General features: G+C 31.8%; 1 protein-coding gene across 1 annotated transcript; it reads left to right on the top strand.

Annotated features, from left to right (window-relative positions):
• Positions 1-92: 92 nt before the first annotated feature.
• On the top strand, positions 93-9,019 carry LOC107480376 (probable methyltransferase PMT15). The gene is made up of 6 exons (XM_016100506.3): positions 93-1,005; positions 3,887-4,097; positions 4,971-5,271; positions 6,755-7,147; positions 7,876-7,953; positions 8,541-9,019. The coding sequence occupies exons 1-6, from the start codon at positions 277-279 to the stop codon at positions 8,785-8,787; spliced, it is 1,959 nt and encodes a 652-aa protein (XP_015955992.1). The 5' UTR covers positions 93-276; the 3' UTR covers positions 8,788-9,019.
• The last annotated feature ends 5,451 nt before the right edge of the window (positions 9,020-14,470 follow it).

Here is a 14,470-nt window from a genome sequence, read left to right as displayed (position 1 = left end):
TTTCTAACTTTACACCACCTTTCTTAAAAATATTAAAAAGGTGTAAAGTAACACATGACTAATTTGATAAATGGGTTCATCTAGTATCATTCCATTTAAAACAACATTATGAATCCCACACTATACACTAGAGAGAGCAAGTAGCAACGAAACCACTCTACTCTATCTTCTTCATCAACTTCAATCATCTCTCTCTCTCTCTCTAGTAGACTAGTAATAGTAGTAGTAGAACTGTAGAAGTGAACAGGTGTTAGTGAAGAAAAGAATAGAACAAAAATGGCTAACAATACTAATAACTTCAAAAGCTTATTCCACAACTTCACTTCCAAAAGACAATACAATAAGACCTTAGTACCATTCACCAATTTTTACTTCATCACCTTCTCCATCGTCCTCTGCTCCCTCTTCTACCTCTTCGGCCTCTGGACCCACCACCGTCCCTACTCCGCCGCCACCACCCTCTCCGCCGCCACATGTTTCCAGCCTTCCACCAACACCACCACCACCACCAGTACCCCATCAACCCTACAAATCCAGCTTCCCACCCTCCACTTCGAGGCCAGACACAAACTCCAAGACCCACCTGCCACAGCGGCGCGTGAGTACCACGCACCACCATGCGACCCGAAACTCTACGAGTACACCCCATGTGAGGACTTGAAAAGATCCCTGAAATTCCCCCGACAGAGACTCGTATATCGGGAGAGGCACTGTCCGGCACCGAAGGAGATTCTCCGGTGCCGGATTCCGGCCCCGTTCGGATACCGGTTGCCGCTTCGGTGGCCGGAGAGTCGGGACTCGGCGTGGTACGCGAACGTGCCGCACAAGGAGTTAACGGTGGAGAAGAAGATGCAGAATTGGGTCCATTTCGATGGAGACAGATTCCGATTCCCCGGTGGAGGAACGATGTTTCCGCGTGGAGCTAACGCTTACATTGATGAGATTGCGAAGCTGATTAAGCTTCGAGATGGGTCCATCAGAACCGCCATTGATACGGGTTGTGGGGTACGTATTTCAGTACTTGTTTTTGTTTTGCCTTTTGTTCTTTATTGACTGAACCGGTTTTTGTCTCTCTTGAACCGGTTTCATGTCTTTTGTTTTGAATTTCATAGTGGCTTAGAAATTAGGGTAAAGTTTGGTTTATATAAGTTTATTGGGTTCAAAAGAAGACTAAAGATAGTGAGGTTCGAATTCGCCGCCCCTTATATGATGACTCCTTTTATGATGAGTATAGAAAAATTATATCATTTAAAATATAACTAGGGATGGCATGCTTTGACAAAGTATAACTAGAATAAGTAATTGTAATTGCTTTGACAAAGTATAACTAGAATAAGTAATTGTAATTGCTGGTAAAATTTAAGTTAATATTAGTTATTTTTTTAAACTCTTACCTTTTAGAAAATTTAGGATTTTAAATTAAAATTTAAAATATAAAAATTAGATTAAGATAAAAACAAAATTTGAAACAATTGACTTGATATCAACTAAAAAAAATTAATTCGCTCTTAAAAATAACTTATATTCAAAAGTTTGAAAAAAGGTTTTCTTTTAAGAAAAGAGAGGAATAATAACTCAGCAGGTTTTATCTACTTTTATAACTAGTCGAATGAGTTGTGGATAAACCCCATTGAACAATCTAAAGCAAGATAATGCCCCATTTTCTCAGTTTCCAATAATTGAACCTCCCTCGTCGTGTTCTTTATTTCTTTCTTTCTTTTTTGTCTTCTTGTGTTGCTCTTTGAATGGTTAATTTTGGTAATAACTTGGATTTATAATTCAAATTTGAAGATATATTTGATTTATGCTTGAGTTCATAGTCATTTCCTAAAAGTGCAACGAAATTTCCTAGACTATATTTGATGAAGATGGATTGGATGTTTAAAAAGAATAATTAAGAATAAGGGAATATAGGAAAAGAAAATCTAGCTTGTGAGGTGATATTTTTTCCCCTTGCTTTGTTTATATTATTTTTAAGAAATTGGTTTTTACATAAATAAAAGGCTCATTAAATATCGTGAGAATCTTAACTTCATTATTATTTTCTTAACTTTTTTTAGGGAAGGAAAAAAAAAGAAAAAAAAAGATAACATCAAAATTTGGTTTGCAAATAGGAGTGACAACGAGACGGATAGAGACGGATTTTTGTTCTACCCAACCCCGCCCCGCTCAACAAAAACCCGCATCGAACTCGTCTCGCTTCTATCAGCGGGTAGTAAAATATTAAACCTTAATCCGCCCCTGCGGGTATCCGCCCGCCCCAATAATTATTAAATCCAAAAAATAAAATAAAATTTTAAAAATTATATAACCATTATTTACATTCATAACATAAATTAAAGTAAAAATTTAAATATGATACAATATTATTAATCATTTTATTAATTATTTTATATATATTACATATATTATATATTAAAAATATATATATTTATATATCTATTATATATATCGGGGCGGGTAGAAGCGGGTTTAACCTAAACCCGACCCCGTTCCACCCCGCCCAAAAACCTGCCCACTAAAACTCGCTCCAGTATAGATACGGGTAATTACCCGCCTCGAGCGAGTAAGGGCGGGATGGATACCTGCGAATTTGGGTAGTGTTACCACCCCTATTTGCAAAACAATCTTAGTCTTAGTACATTATTCTAAAAATTGAAGTAAAGAGTATTGATGAATGAAGTACCGAAAGTTTTATCCAATCATTCAATGTTTCGGTTAGATTTTGCATTAATATGCTACCAAACTTATTTTTAATTCACATGGTCCTCTGCTTTTGATTTTATGTTGATGGTTGAGAATAGGTAAAAAGCACAATAATAATAAATTAATAATACATTGACTAAAATTACTTACTATCAAACCGTCACAATAATCATGCCCCACTTTACCCCATTTTTTGCTTAATCAAGATTTCACACCATTAATTTCTCTCCTATTCTTGTGATATTTACTCCGGTTATTATTAACATAAACTACAATTAGAAGTAAAACAAATTAAAAGGCTCAAGAGGATTTGGAATTTGAAAGGTTCATAAGTAATTTTTTTTAACTTATAAAAAGTTATACCATTAATGTTTGGTGTAATTTTAAAATTAAATTATAACTTTTAAAAAGTTATTTAAGTGCTTATGAAGAAGTTAAAAAATGACTTTTTTTTTAATAAAATTTTTTTTATAGCTCTTATTTTAAAATAAGTATTTTTAGAACTAAAAAACTAAACACAAAATAAATTTTTTATAAACTATTTTTAGTTTAAGTATTTATTATTTAAGTTATTTTTTCAAAAGGAGTTTAATTAAACGAAATTATGAATGGGAATTATGATGTGCCATGTGCTTTGTTTTGTCGCTATATACACACAGATTTAATTACATCACAGGATCCCCACCAGGGCACTAATTTTAGTAACATGATGCATTGCATGAGTGCATGCATTGAAAGATAATAATAGACATTTTTAATCAGGAAAAAGTACGCCATACTTTATGAACTTGACTTAAAACTATAGGTCATTCATATTTTACCCCATTTTTTTTTTCTTTTTTTTCCCCTTATTTTTTGTGTTTCAGTTGCTCTAATATCTCTTAAAGATAGGAAGATAAATTATCCTTTTCATATATTATATATGAATATATGATAAGTCTAACTGTGTAACATTTAACACATGAAAAGATTACAATTTTAATCAATCCCCAATATAGCCAAAATTTAGATAAAAATAAGCTTTTGAAACATGTATTAAATTAAATATACTTTATAATTTTGTAAGTATTTCTCAAATATTATAATTTTTTGTAAGAGTAGAAATGATCTAATAAGTTAGTTATTTATAATTCAATTCTAAGTTGTGCTCTAAGTTGGAATTTTGATATCCAAAAATCAGGTTGCAAGTTTTGGAGCATATCTTTTGTCCCGTGACATATTAACAGTGTCATTTGCACCAAGAGACACACATGAGGCACAGGTTCAATTTGCGTTGGAACGAGGTGTCCCTGCTTTGATTGGAGTCATTGCCTCAAAAAGACTTCCATACCCTTCAAGAGCCTTTGACATCGCTCATTGCTCACGTTGCCTTATTCCTTGGGGCCAGTTTGGTAGGTACATCATTTTCTCTTTTAACATAAAATATTGTTCATTAGAATAATCATCCTTATGAATAATTATTTCCAAGTCATGGTATTTCATTTTGTAGTTAGATTAATTGTTAGTCTTATGATTAAATAATTTTAGTCTAAAATCTCTTAAAATTTGTGAAATTGGTTGCTAATGTCATTTCACATAAATATCATTTTCAAATGTTAATTTGAAGCATAAGTACTTAAGTACTAATCTTCGAGTTGATCTATGTAAGGATCATCATAGAAAGCAATTTTTCTAAAAATTTTTGGATCAAAATCATAAGAAAAAATTTCATAGAAACTAAAATGATAAGTTTTTCATTTGTCAAGCATTAAAAACTTATTGAATAAACTCTCGAGTTAGTTCTCAAAGAATTTTAGATCGATCAGATACTTTGGCTTCTAATAAATTAGTTCCTACACCGAAAATTAATTTCATAGACAGATTGGTTCCTACGTCGTTTTGAAGTAGAGTAATTTGTCTTATACCGATTATTTTTTGGATTTAATTGTCTTATAATAAAATTCGTTAAAGATTTATCCAACATGCATATTAAAAATTTGATTAAAAGTGATAAAGAGACTGATTTATCCAACGAAAGTAATTCTCGAAGACTTATAGCAAATATAAATTTTTTAGAGACCAAAATATCCAATCTGAAATTCCTTAGATACCAATTTGAATATGTACTCAAAACTTATTTAGACTATTAAGCTATGACAATGTATTCCGATTAATTAATCAAACTAGTTCGCATTTGGGACCTAGTGAATTACCAAGAGTAATAGTGACAAAGTGAAAATAATGTAGCCATTATTATAGTGACAAAAATAGTGATTTATTGGCAGATGGAATATACTTAACTGAAGTGGATAGAGTGTTGCGTCCTGGTGGGTATTGGATCCTATCAGGACCACCAATAAACTATGCTAAACACTGGAGAGGGTGGGAGAGGACACGTCAGAGCCTCAAAGATGAACAAGAGTCCATTGAAGAAGTTGCTAAGAGTCTTTGTTGGAAGAAATTTGTTGAGAGAGGCGATCTTGCTATTTGGCAGAAACCCACCAATCATGTTCGTTGCAAGATGCAGAGAAAAATCTTCAAGAATGGTAAACCCTTCTGTCAGGCACAGGATCCAGATGCAGCATGGTAATTAAGTGGTCACACTCCACATTTTTTTTTCAGTATTGTTATATTTTTTATGTCATAAATTCATTGAGGACTTAGGACGGACTAGCTAGATTTTAACATTATTTTGCAATTATCATAAAATTATTTCAGAAGAAAAATAAATTTTTTAGATAAAAATATATTCGGTGAATTCTTACGTAAAGATCGACAGTAATACATGTTATACAAATTTAAGAATTTTTTAAAACTGACACTAAAGTCGTTTAAATATTCTTACTATAGACATGACATATGATAAAATTTAACGACTTTCTCTTATCCATGTAGCCGACTCACTTAATTGGATAATGTTTTGTTGTTGTTTGTTTGCCATTAAAATCATTCGGGATTTTTCTTTTCCCCGAATGAATAAGGCCAAAATTTTGTTTTCAAAACTTGTATTAAGCATTTTGATTTTTCTCAAAAAACTTATTTTAATCTATTCTAAAGATATTAAAACCTAATTTCACTTGCACTCTCATATTATTGTTAATATTGATTTTTGTTTTTGTTCTTTGTATTGCATTTAGCTTAGCTTTTGTAAGTGTGTTGTCTGCTAGTGAAAAAAGAAAATAAAAAAAAAAGAGAGGAAGAGAAGAGAGGTAAATTCTAAATACTCTTGCATCCGAAGAGAGTTTAGGAGTGATAGAAAGAGACTAGACACTGTAGTTTGCTATGTCTCATATTGCAGCTTTTGTTAGCAAAACCTCTCTCAAGTACCTACTACTTATTACCTACTTAATCATGAATCTTAGTTTGTGTTTCATATTATTGCTATAGATTCATGCATTTACTTTTTTTTTTTTTGGTGTCTATGTATGCATTTACTTTGTTGTCAGAAGATAATGTTACTCCAAATTTTATTTTATATTTTAAGAGATCTTCATTTATCTCACTTCTAAACCATATCAACTCTGTTTATATTAGGAGTTTCTTTTCTCATTTTTTGGTCTCTACAGAAAGTATTTATTTATTTATTTTTGGTTTTCTGTTTACTCTAAATTCTTGTAACTTTTTAGTTCAAAATTTGACAGAAATTGTAAGCAAGTTGATTTGTATATAAAATCACCAAGAAGAACCATTTTACTTCCGAATTATTTCTTTTATTTTTTACATGAAAAAACTTCATAAAGACCAAAATCTTAAATAGTTAATTTAATTTTGATACATTGAACAGTACAAAGAGTTTTACATAGTTTTTCAATCATATTTATGAATTTAGATGATTTTTTAAGTGATGAGTTTGAAAATTAGTTATTTTTGTTGATATATCCATATATAATTGAATGTTTGTAAAAAAAATTTTATACTGTCATAGCATACAAATTAAATTTGTTTTTATCGAAAATAAAAACAAAATTTATCCAATCCCTATGTATGCTCTTTCTTTATATTTTTATTATTTACATTATTATATTTCCTTTGGATGCTTACCCTACCATGCTTTCAATTTTGATTACAGGTACACAAAATTGGACACCTGCTTAACCCCACTACCTGATGTAAACGACATAAAAGAAGTTGCTGGTGGAAAATTACCAAAATGGCCCCAGAGGCTAACCTCAATTCCACCAAGGATAAGCAGTGGAAGTTTGGAAGGAATAAGTGGTGAGATGTTCAAAGAGGACACTGAATTATGGACAAGGAGAGTTGCATATTACAAGAAACTTGATCACCAACTAGCAGAGAAAGGGAGGTACAGAAATGTGCTTGATATGAACTCTTACTTGGGTGGATTTGCAGCTGCACTTGTTGATGATCCTGTTTGGGTCATGAATGTTGTTCCTGTTGAGGCTGAAATTAACACTCTTGGTGCCATTTATGAACGTGGATTGATTGGAACCTATCAAAACTGGTATATATACCTTACTTCCTTTTATTTAGTTACTTGATCTATTTCATTTTAGAGTATACACCCTATTTGGTCCCTAAAAAATTTTAGATCGGACACTTTAGTTCCCAACAAATTTTTATTCTCTAAGAGTCTTTGGATAAATAAGTCACTAACAAATTTTATTATAAGACAAATTAAGTTCTCAAAAAATACACTCTATGACAAGTAGTCCCTTTCAAAACGATGCAAGGATCAAATTGTCTAACAGAAGTAATTCTTGAGGATTTTTTAAGAATAAAATTTGTTGGGGATTAAAATGTTTAATTTAAAATTCCTTAGGATCAATTTGGGTATTTGTTCTTCATTTTATTGTCACTATACAGTTGTTTGATCTCTTGGTAAGTTGTTTTTTTTCAGTAATATCCCAAATCAATTTTCAAAGAATTTTTAGATATTTTAATCCTCAAAAAAATTCAATCACCAAATCAATCTCTCAACTTTTATTTTGCTAAGACAAATCAATTTAGTAGGATTAGTTTCATATTATATTATTTTCTGCTAAAAATAACTTCCGTTCCATCAAAATTTGTCCTCTATTGTAGACAAGAACCTGTTTCACAGATACACTTGATTCAGATTTAGTAATTTTATAATAATAAAACATGGGCCAATTCATCTTGTCATTAATATATTTTTGAGCACATGATAGTAGTTGAAATTAATTACTTACTACTCTTGTCTTCTCTTAGGTGTGAAGCCATGTCTACCTACCCAAGAACTTATGACTTCATTCATGGTGATTCAGTGTTTAACCTCTATCAAAACAGGTAATCTCATTTTGACGATGAAAAGGGAAAAAAAAATGGGTGACGACATCTTCTGGTTTAGGTTAAAATTATTCTTCAAATTTCTGTAGTTTTATTCAATTTTTAGTTAGTTTTTTATATAATTTAATAATTTAAGGTTTTCAATTAAATTATTATATTAAAACATTTTTAATCCTTTATACTTTTATAAATGTTTTCCAGTCAGGTTGTCTAGTTTAAATTTTTTTTATCAAGCCCCCTATATATACTGTAGTAAATTTCTTTAAAAAAATGTGATTATCATTTAGTACAGAAATTTAGTTAGAAATATTTAAATTATAAAAACAATTAAAAATTTTACAAATAGACAAATTTGAACAGTACCTATAATAAAACAAGGTTACAATTTACTACGGTGCCTACTCTCATGCAGAATGAAATTGTGTAGAGTAAAAATAAATTATTAGATATGTGGATTTCATCACTTTTTTTAAATACAATATAATTCTATTACCAAAAATGTATATATTTATTCTGTATGTGAGTGTTGTCTTTTACAAACCTTGTAAATTCTAATCCATAAAACTAATGTTGTCACATGCATACAGATGCAACATGGAGCAGATTCTGTTAGAGATGGATAGGATTTTGAGGCCACAAGGTGGTGTCATATTGCGTGATGATGTTGATGTGTTGACCAAGATGAAGAGCTTTGCAGATGCAATGCAATGGGAAAGTAGAATCACTGACCATGAAGATGGACCTTACAACAGACAAAAGATTTTTGTAGCAGTTAAAGAATATTGGACTGCACCACCACCACAAAACCAAGATCATAATCAAGACATAAAATAGTTTTAATATCATATTTGGATTATTCAAGATTAGTCTCTTTCTTTTTTTGTGGCAAAATTTTTCTCAAGAATTCAATTCTTCCTAACACCAATTTGTAATTTGTGGCAGTAGCGGAAAATGTTAGTGATGTTATGTTGTAACTTGTAACTAAAAGAGGACATTAACAATTGGCATTCTAGTGGAATTAAAGAAATAAATATTCAATAGAAAATAAGAAAAATGTTTTATATTACTTATTTTAGAAGTGCCTTGAGTCATTGTATTGGAGACTCTGTTGGGATCACTTAATTAGTTTGTGTGAGTTGCATTAGTAAAGGTTTTTAATGGAAGGTTTTTTTGTCTCATCACTACCATATTTATTGGGGCTTTTTTATTAAAATAAATAAAGAAAAAACATTAATTCTTTAAATACGCATACATAAAATTAATTCCCACAATACGCAGCTCCATCTCAAGGGAGTCACCCACGAATTGGGTTTGACTACCAACTCCAGGAAAGCACCAACGAAATGGGGAGATTGCCTGACAAAATCTGCGTGGAACTCCAAGTCAAGCATATCAGGAGAGGCGCCCACGAATTGGGCCAAGGCATGGTTGGTCCATGCGAAATGGTGCATTTTCATTGCGACGCCCACGAAATACGCACAACAATGACGACAGCAACGAAATGGTTTGGGTTTTTGATGAAGGCTGCAAGTTTCCAGTGCGTCGGTCCCGTACATGCATGCATTGGCTTGGCATGTTCACATTCTCCACCAATAATGACAGCATGAAAAAAGTCTGAGAGACCAAGCAATGAGATCATGAGTTTTGCATTAGGTCTTGGAGCATTGGTCACTGCCGCTCGCTTCAGCCCACGACTTTCAATCCATTCCCTCACTTTATCAAGGTCATTCAATGGCTTTACTTGCTCTTTTGCCAATCTGTACTGTACAGTCCATCAAGTGAATTATACTATGAATTTTAAAACATACAACAATGAGAAGGAAAATTAGATTAGCAGAGTATATGCTTCCGGAACATGTCTTCCTTGTCATCTACAAACTTTAAGCCTCGTTCAAGATCACTAGAAAAGAGAGCCAAGGCAATATCATCGTTGTGCTTGCCGGTAACAATCTCCATAAAAAATTCCTCTGTTATAGCAACTTTTTCGCGTCTGGCCTGCTACTTCCAATTCGCGTGTACCGTCATGGTGTTGATCCAATTCGCGGACGCTGGACTTGATTTGCCCATTTCATGGTTGCCGTCTTTGAAGTGGATCCTGGTCCATTTCGTGGGTCATTCCCTTGAGATGGAACTGCATATTGTGGGAATTAATTTCATGGATGCATATTTAAGGAATTAATGATTTTTTTATTTATTTTAATAAAAAAACCTATTTATTGGTATTATATGGACCATATACTTTTGTCTCTGGTTTCATTATTTGTAATGGTTGTAATAAATTTGAATTTTTATTTAGGTTTAATTGATTCAGGGGTATCTATATATATAAAAGAAGATTACAAATAAAGCAAGTTAAATTCATATTTTCAACTCTAACACTCATAAGAAAAAACATAGGAAGCTAAGGAGTTTTTCTTTCTACACCATATTCATTCTCATTCATAACTCCTATACAACACATGCACATAGAAGTTTTTTTCTTTTTTTTTTTTGTCTATAGGGATAGTATTGTTAACAAATTACTAGCCCAAAATGAAAGGTATATAACTATAATCTAGATCATTAATAAGTTGTCCAATTTGTAGCAAACTTTGATTATTCAAACTTGGTGTATTGGAGCTTCAAGAAGATTCATGCAGCAACTAACCAACTTGATTTAATTAGGTACTAACAGAAATTGTAATTATCAAAATCTAATCCTACAATCCATCATCCAAGGTCAAAAGAAAATATTTCACATGAATACAATTATAAAATCTTCGTTGGAGTATCCACCAAATAAAAATGCATTTGAATATACAATAATGGGTGTGGTAACTTAAGGAGTTTTTCTCTTAGTAAAACATCTCTATGTGGAGCCTACAAATTCTGTGTGATAACAGAACGATTTCCATAGTTCTGGATCATTCCACAATCTTACCTTTTTCAGCAACCAATAACCTAAAAAGTAAGTGCAAGGAATCATGCTCAACAAATATTAAGGGAAGCAAACTCAGGTGACTTGAAAACCAGAACTTAATAAGCATCCTTTAGAGAAGACTATACCAATGGCATGCTTGAAGTTTGTCACCGAAGATAAAAGTTCAGATCTATTTTAATGCTTGCTGCTAGAATCTTCATTTATGTGCATTGAAGTTTGGACTACGTGCTGTTTGGTCTTTCATTAGTATCAATTCCAGTGTCGATAGTCCACACTTTTTCACAAAAAACTGCACAGTTTGATGAGCTGAAAGCATACCAATTTGAGACCCACAACATGATAATGAAATATCTTATATCTGTTATACCTCCCTTTAAGCTATGTATTTTTTTCTGAAGATAGAATATGCTAGAAACTCATTTATTATGTATGAAGATCAAGAATTTTGACCTATAGAAGTCACAACAGAAAAAATAGCAACGGGGACCAAACCAAAGCTTTGATCAAACTCAATACTCCAAAATCTTATCTGATTGAATTTCAAATCTTGATTGAAAATATATCGTCTAACTTCAAAGGGGGTTATGATGTATCAAGCAACAAGGTCAACTTCATTTCGATCAGGGGAGACAACATCTAATCTCATCATGCTCTTATACTGATTTGGAACATGAGCCCCTCCATGCACACAGAGTTCCACCACAGCCGGAGCCTTGCCATAATATCTCTTCAAATTGTTATTCAGAGGAGATCCATTCAAATCGTCGACATGCCAAACAGAATTCAGACCCACAAAATCATCTATTGTTGCCTTTTGCCACGCATGTAAACCATTCCGAGACTGATGCTTTGAAGCCTTGCACATTCTTTGCACCTGAAATCATCTCAAACCATGCCTCTAGGGTATGACTACTTAAATCCCTTACTTTGTTCCGTTCTTCCTCACTCAACCAATCCAGATTGCTATTGTTCATCACTAAATTTGGGAAATTCTCTACATGCCTTGCCAGCACAGGAGATGCATTGAGAAGAGATTTGATATTTTCAGAAGAAAGTTTTATTTTATTTTCAATATCTTCCGCAACTGATTCGAAATCAACAATTCTCCCCTCAATACAGTATACGGGTTTCGTTCTCCTTTTTGTGGGATACTTTGCAAGATCTACACCGGCCTGCATACAGAGTTCAACAATGGTAGGGATGCGAGGGACACTGAACCTCTCATCATGTCCAACTCTTGGCTTACCAACACGGTCATAAAGATGAAAGCATTTTGGGAAGAGGACCACATGTGGAGCCCCTCCCCTTCTCCAAACATGCATTGCGCTCCTAGAACCACTCCTTGGTTCAGTACATGTTCGAATTTCATGACCAACATAACCAATGTGAACCTCATTGCATAACCTGATATGGAGAAACCAGTAAAAGTGAAGCCTAGTTGGTCTCATCGCATCCAAGTTTAGAGTCAAAAAATACGACGAGTACTGTTGAGTTTTGAGTTTGATGTTCTATCGGATCCGATAAGAATACTTCTCCCTATATTATCATTACTGTCATTAGCAATTATGGCGGGTTTTACATAATCATCATCTCTTAGGACATTTTCCACCATATCCGGTATTTCAACTGTCCTAGAAATCAAAATCATAATAGGAGTATTTATGTTAGCACCTTGTTCTACAATCTCGTTTTAGTGTTGATCAATTATAAAAGATGGAGATGCCACCATATTTTTCGCGCAGATACAATTACAGGTATAGATAAAGACGCAATAACAGAGGTTAAACCGAAGGCTGCTGATTGATGATTCCGGTTTGATCCTTTTGAGTTAGAGACCACATCCACAAACTTCGCCAATAGTTCAGGGCACATTCGGAAACTGTCGATGACAGTGAAATAAAACTTGCAAATCCTCGTCATTGCCTATCATAAACGAGTCGTACTTTACCCCATCCCAAAGAATAGAAATCGGAATTCCATAATATAACTTCTCGATTCGTTTCATTCCATGTAGATCCAATTCCTATAGTACGGTAGTATTATGAAAATCAACCAGGCTTATAGAAGGTCTAAAAAAGACGCTCAATGAATCTTTATTAGTAAATTTAATTTCCGATTATTTTTTTAATCGTGCATTTATAGTACACAAGAACTAGAAAATTATCCTGCGTAGTCATGTTGTGTGTCACTCTAATGAGGATTCAACATGATATTGGTATTTATACAGGTTGGACGTGTAATTTAAATCGAATTAAATTAATTTGATTTAATAAAGTTGTTTGTAAATGGTAAATCGAATTTAGTAGAATTGATTTACCCTATAATCTTGTTTCTTGTATAAATCGAATTCATCTCACTTGATTTACCTTAATGCACTCATCATTCCTGGTAAATCGAGTCTAATAAGGGCGATTTACTGCTATCAACCCTAAATCGAATGATGTTTGTTAATTTAATTTACTATGCAAATCCTAAATCGAATGTATTCAATTCGATTTATCTATGAAAATCTAAATCGACTTAAGTGAATTCGATTTACATTAAAATAGGCTATCCACGTCACGCTTCTTGGTTTAGGAAATTCATGTAAATTTGGTTTTCATTTCATTTCTTTACATTATTTGTCCTAATAAATTTAATTGATTAAGGAAGTTAAAATTATAACTTTTTTTATTTTACTTAAAAAGGATGGGATAATTACCATCTATTGTCATATATTTAGAATCGCTGACATGATATCATTAGAGAGAATAATGTGGTTTAAACTCATTATATAAAAAATTAGTATCAACTTTTATATAATAATAATAATTGTATCATAATAAATTTTATGATAATAATTATAATAAAAAGATTTAATTATTCTATCGGTCTTTATAATTTTATCGAATTTTTAATTAGGTTTCTATATTTTTTCTTTTTAATTGGGTCTCTATATCGTATTAGATTTTGTAACTAAGTCCCTACTATGACAAAAAGTTAGAATTAACGGAATATTTCCTTAAATTATAGGAAATATCCAGTCAAATGTTAGACATATTGGTTTTATTTAATGAAATATTCTGTTAATTCTAACGTTTTTATCATACCAAGGATTTAGTTACAAAATCTGATATAGTATAGAAACTCAATCGAAAAAATATAAAAATCTAATTAAAAATTTAATGAAACTACATGAACCGACAGAATAATTAAATCTAATAAAAATTAATTTAGCAATTTATATTTTATATATATATTAAAGTATTTACTTGAGTAAATATTTTAATTTATAAATTGTATTCTGTTGCACAATTATATGACAACAAAGTTTGTCATATGTCATTTTTAAGCTATTTTTTAGTGTTATTGTATTTTATTATTTTTTACATATAACAAACTTATAAAGCAAATACAAATATTGGACTTATATTGAATGATGCTCTATATTGTAATTTTGATCTTGTGCTAAAATTAAAAGTGGTCAAAAAGATTTTTGACAATTTGTGTGAGAAATTATGAGATAGATAAAATAGTACTGTACTAATAATAAGAAGAGTGTTGTTGATTATATATATATATATATAACAATATGTAATTTAAATATTTATAACTGAA

This window comes from Arachis duranensis, chromosome 3 (genome assembly GCF_000817695.3).
Source record: "Arachis duranensis cultivar V14167 chromosome 3, aradu.V14167.gnm2.J7QH, whole genome shotgun sequence".
Lineage (NCBI taxonomy): Eukaryota > Viridiplantae > Streptophyta > Magnoliopsida > Fabales > Fabaceae > Arachis > Arachis duranensis.
The sequence above is the reverse complement of the archived record's forward strand: the minus strand, read 5'-3'. Positions and strand labels throughout refer to the sequence as shown.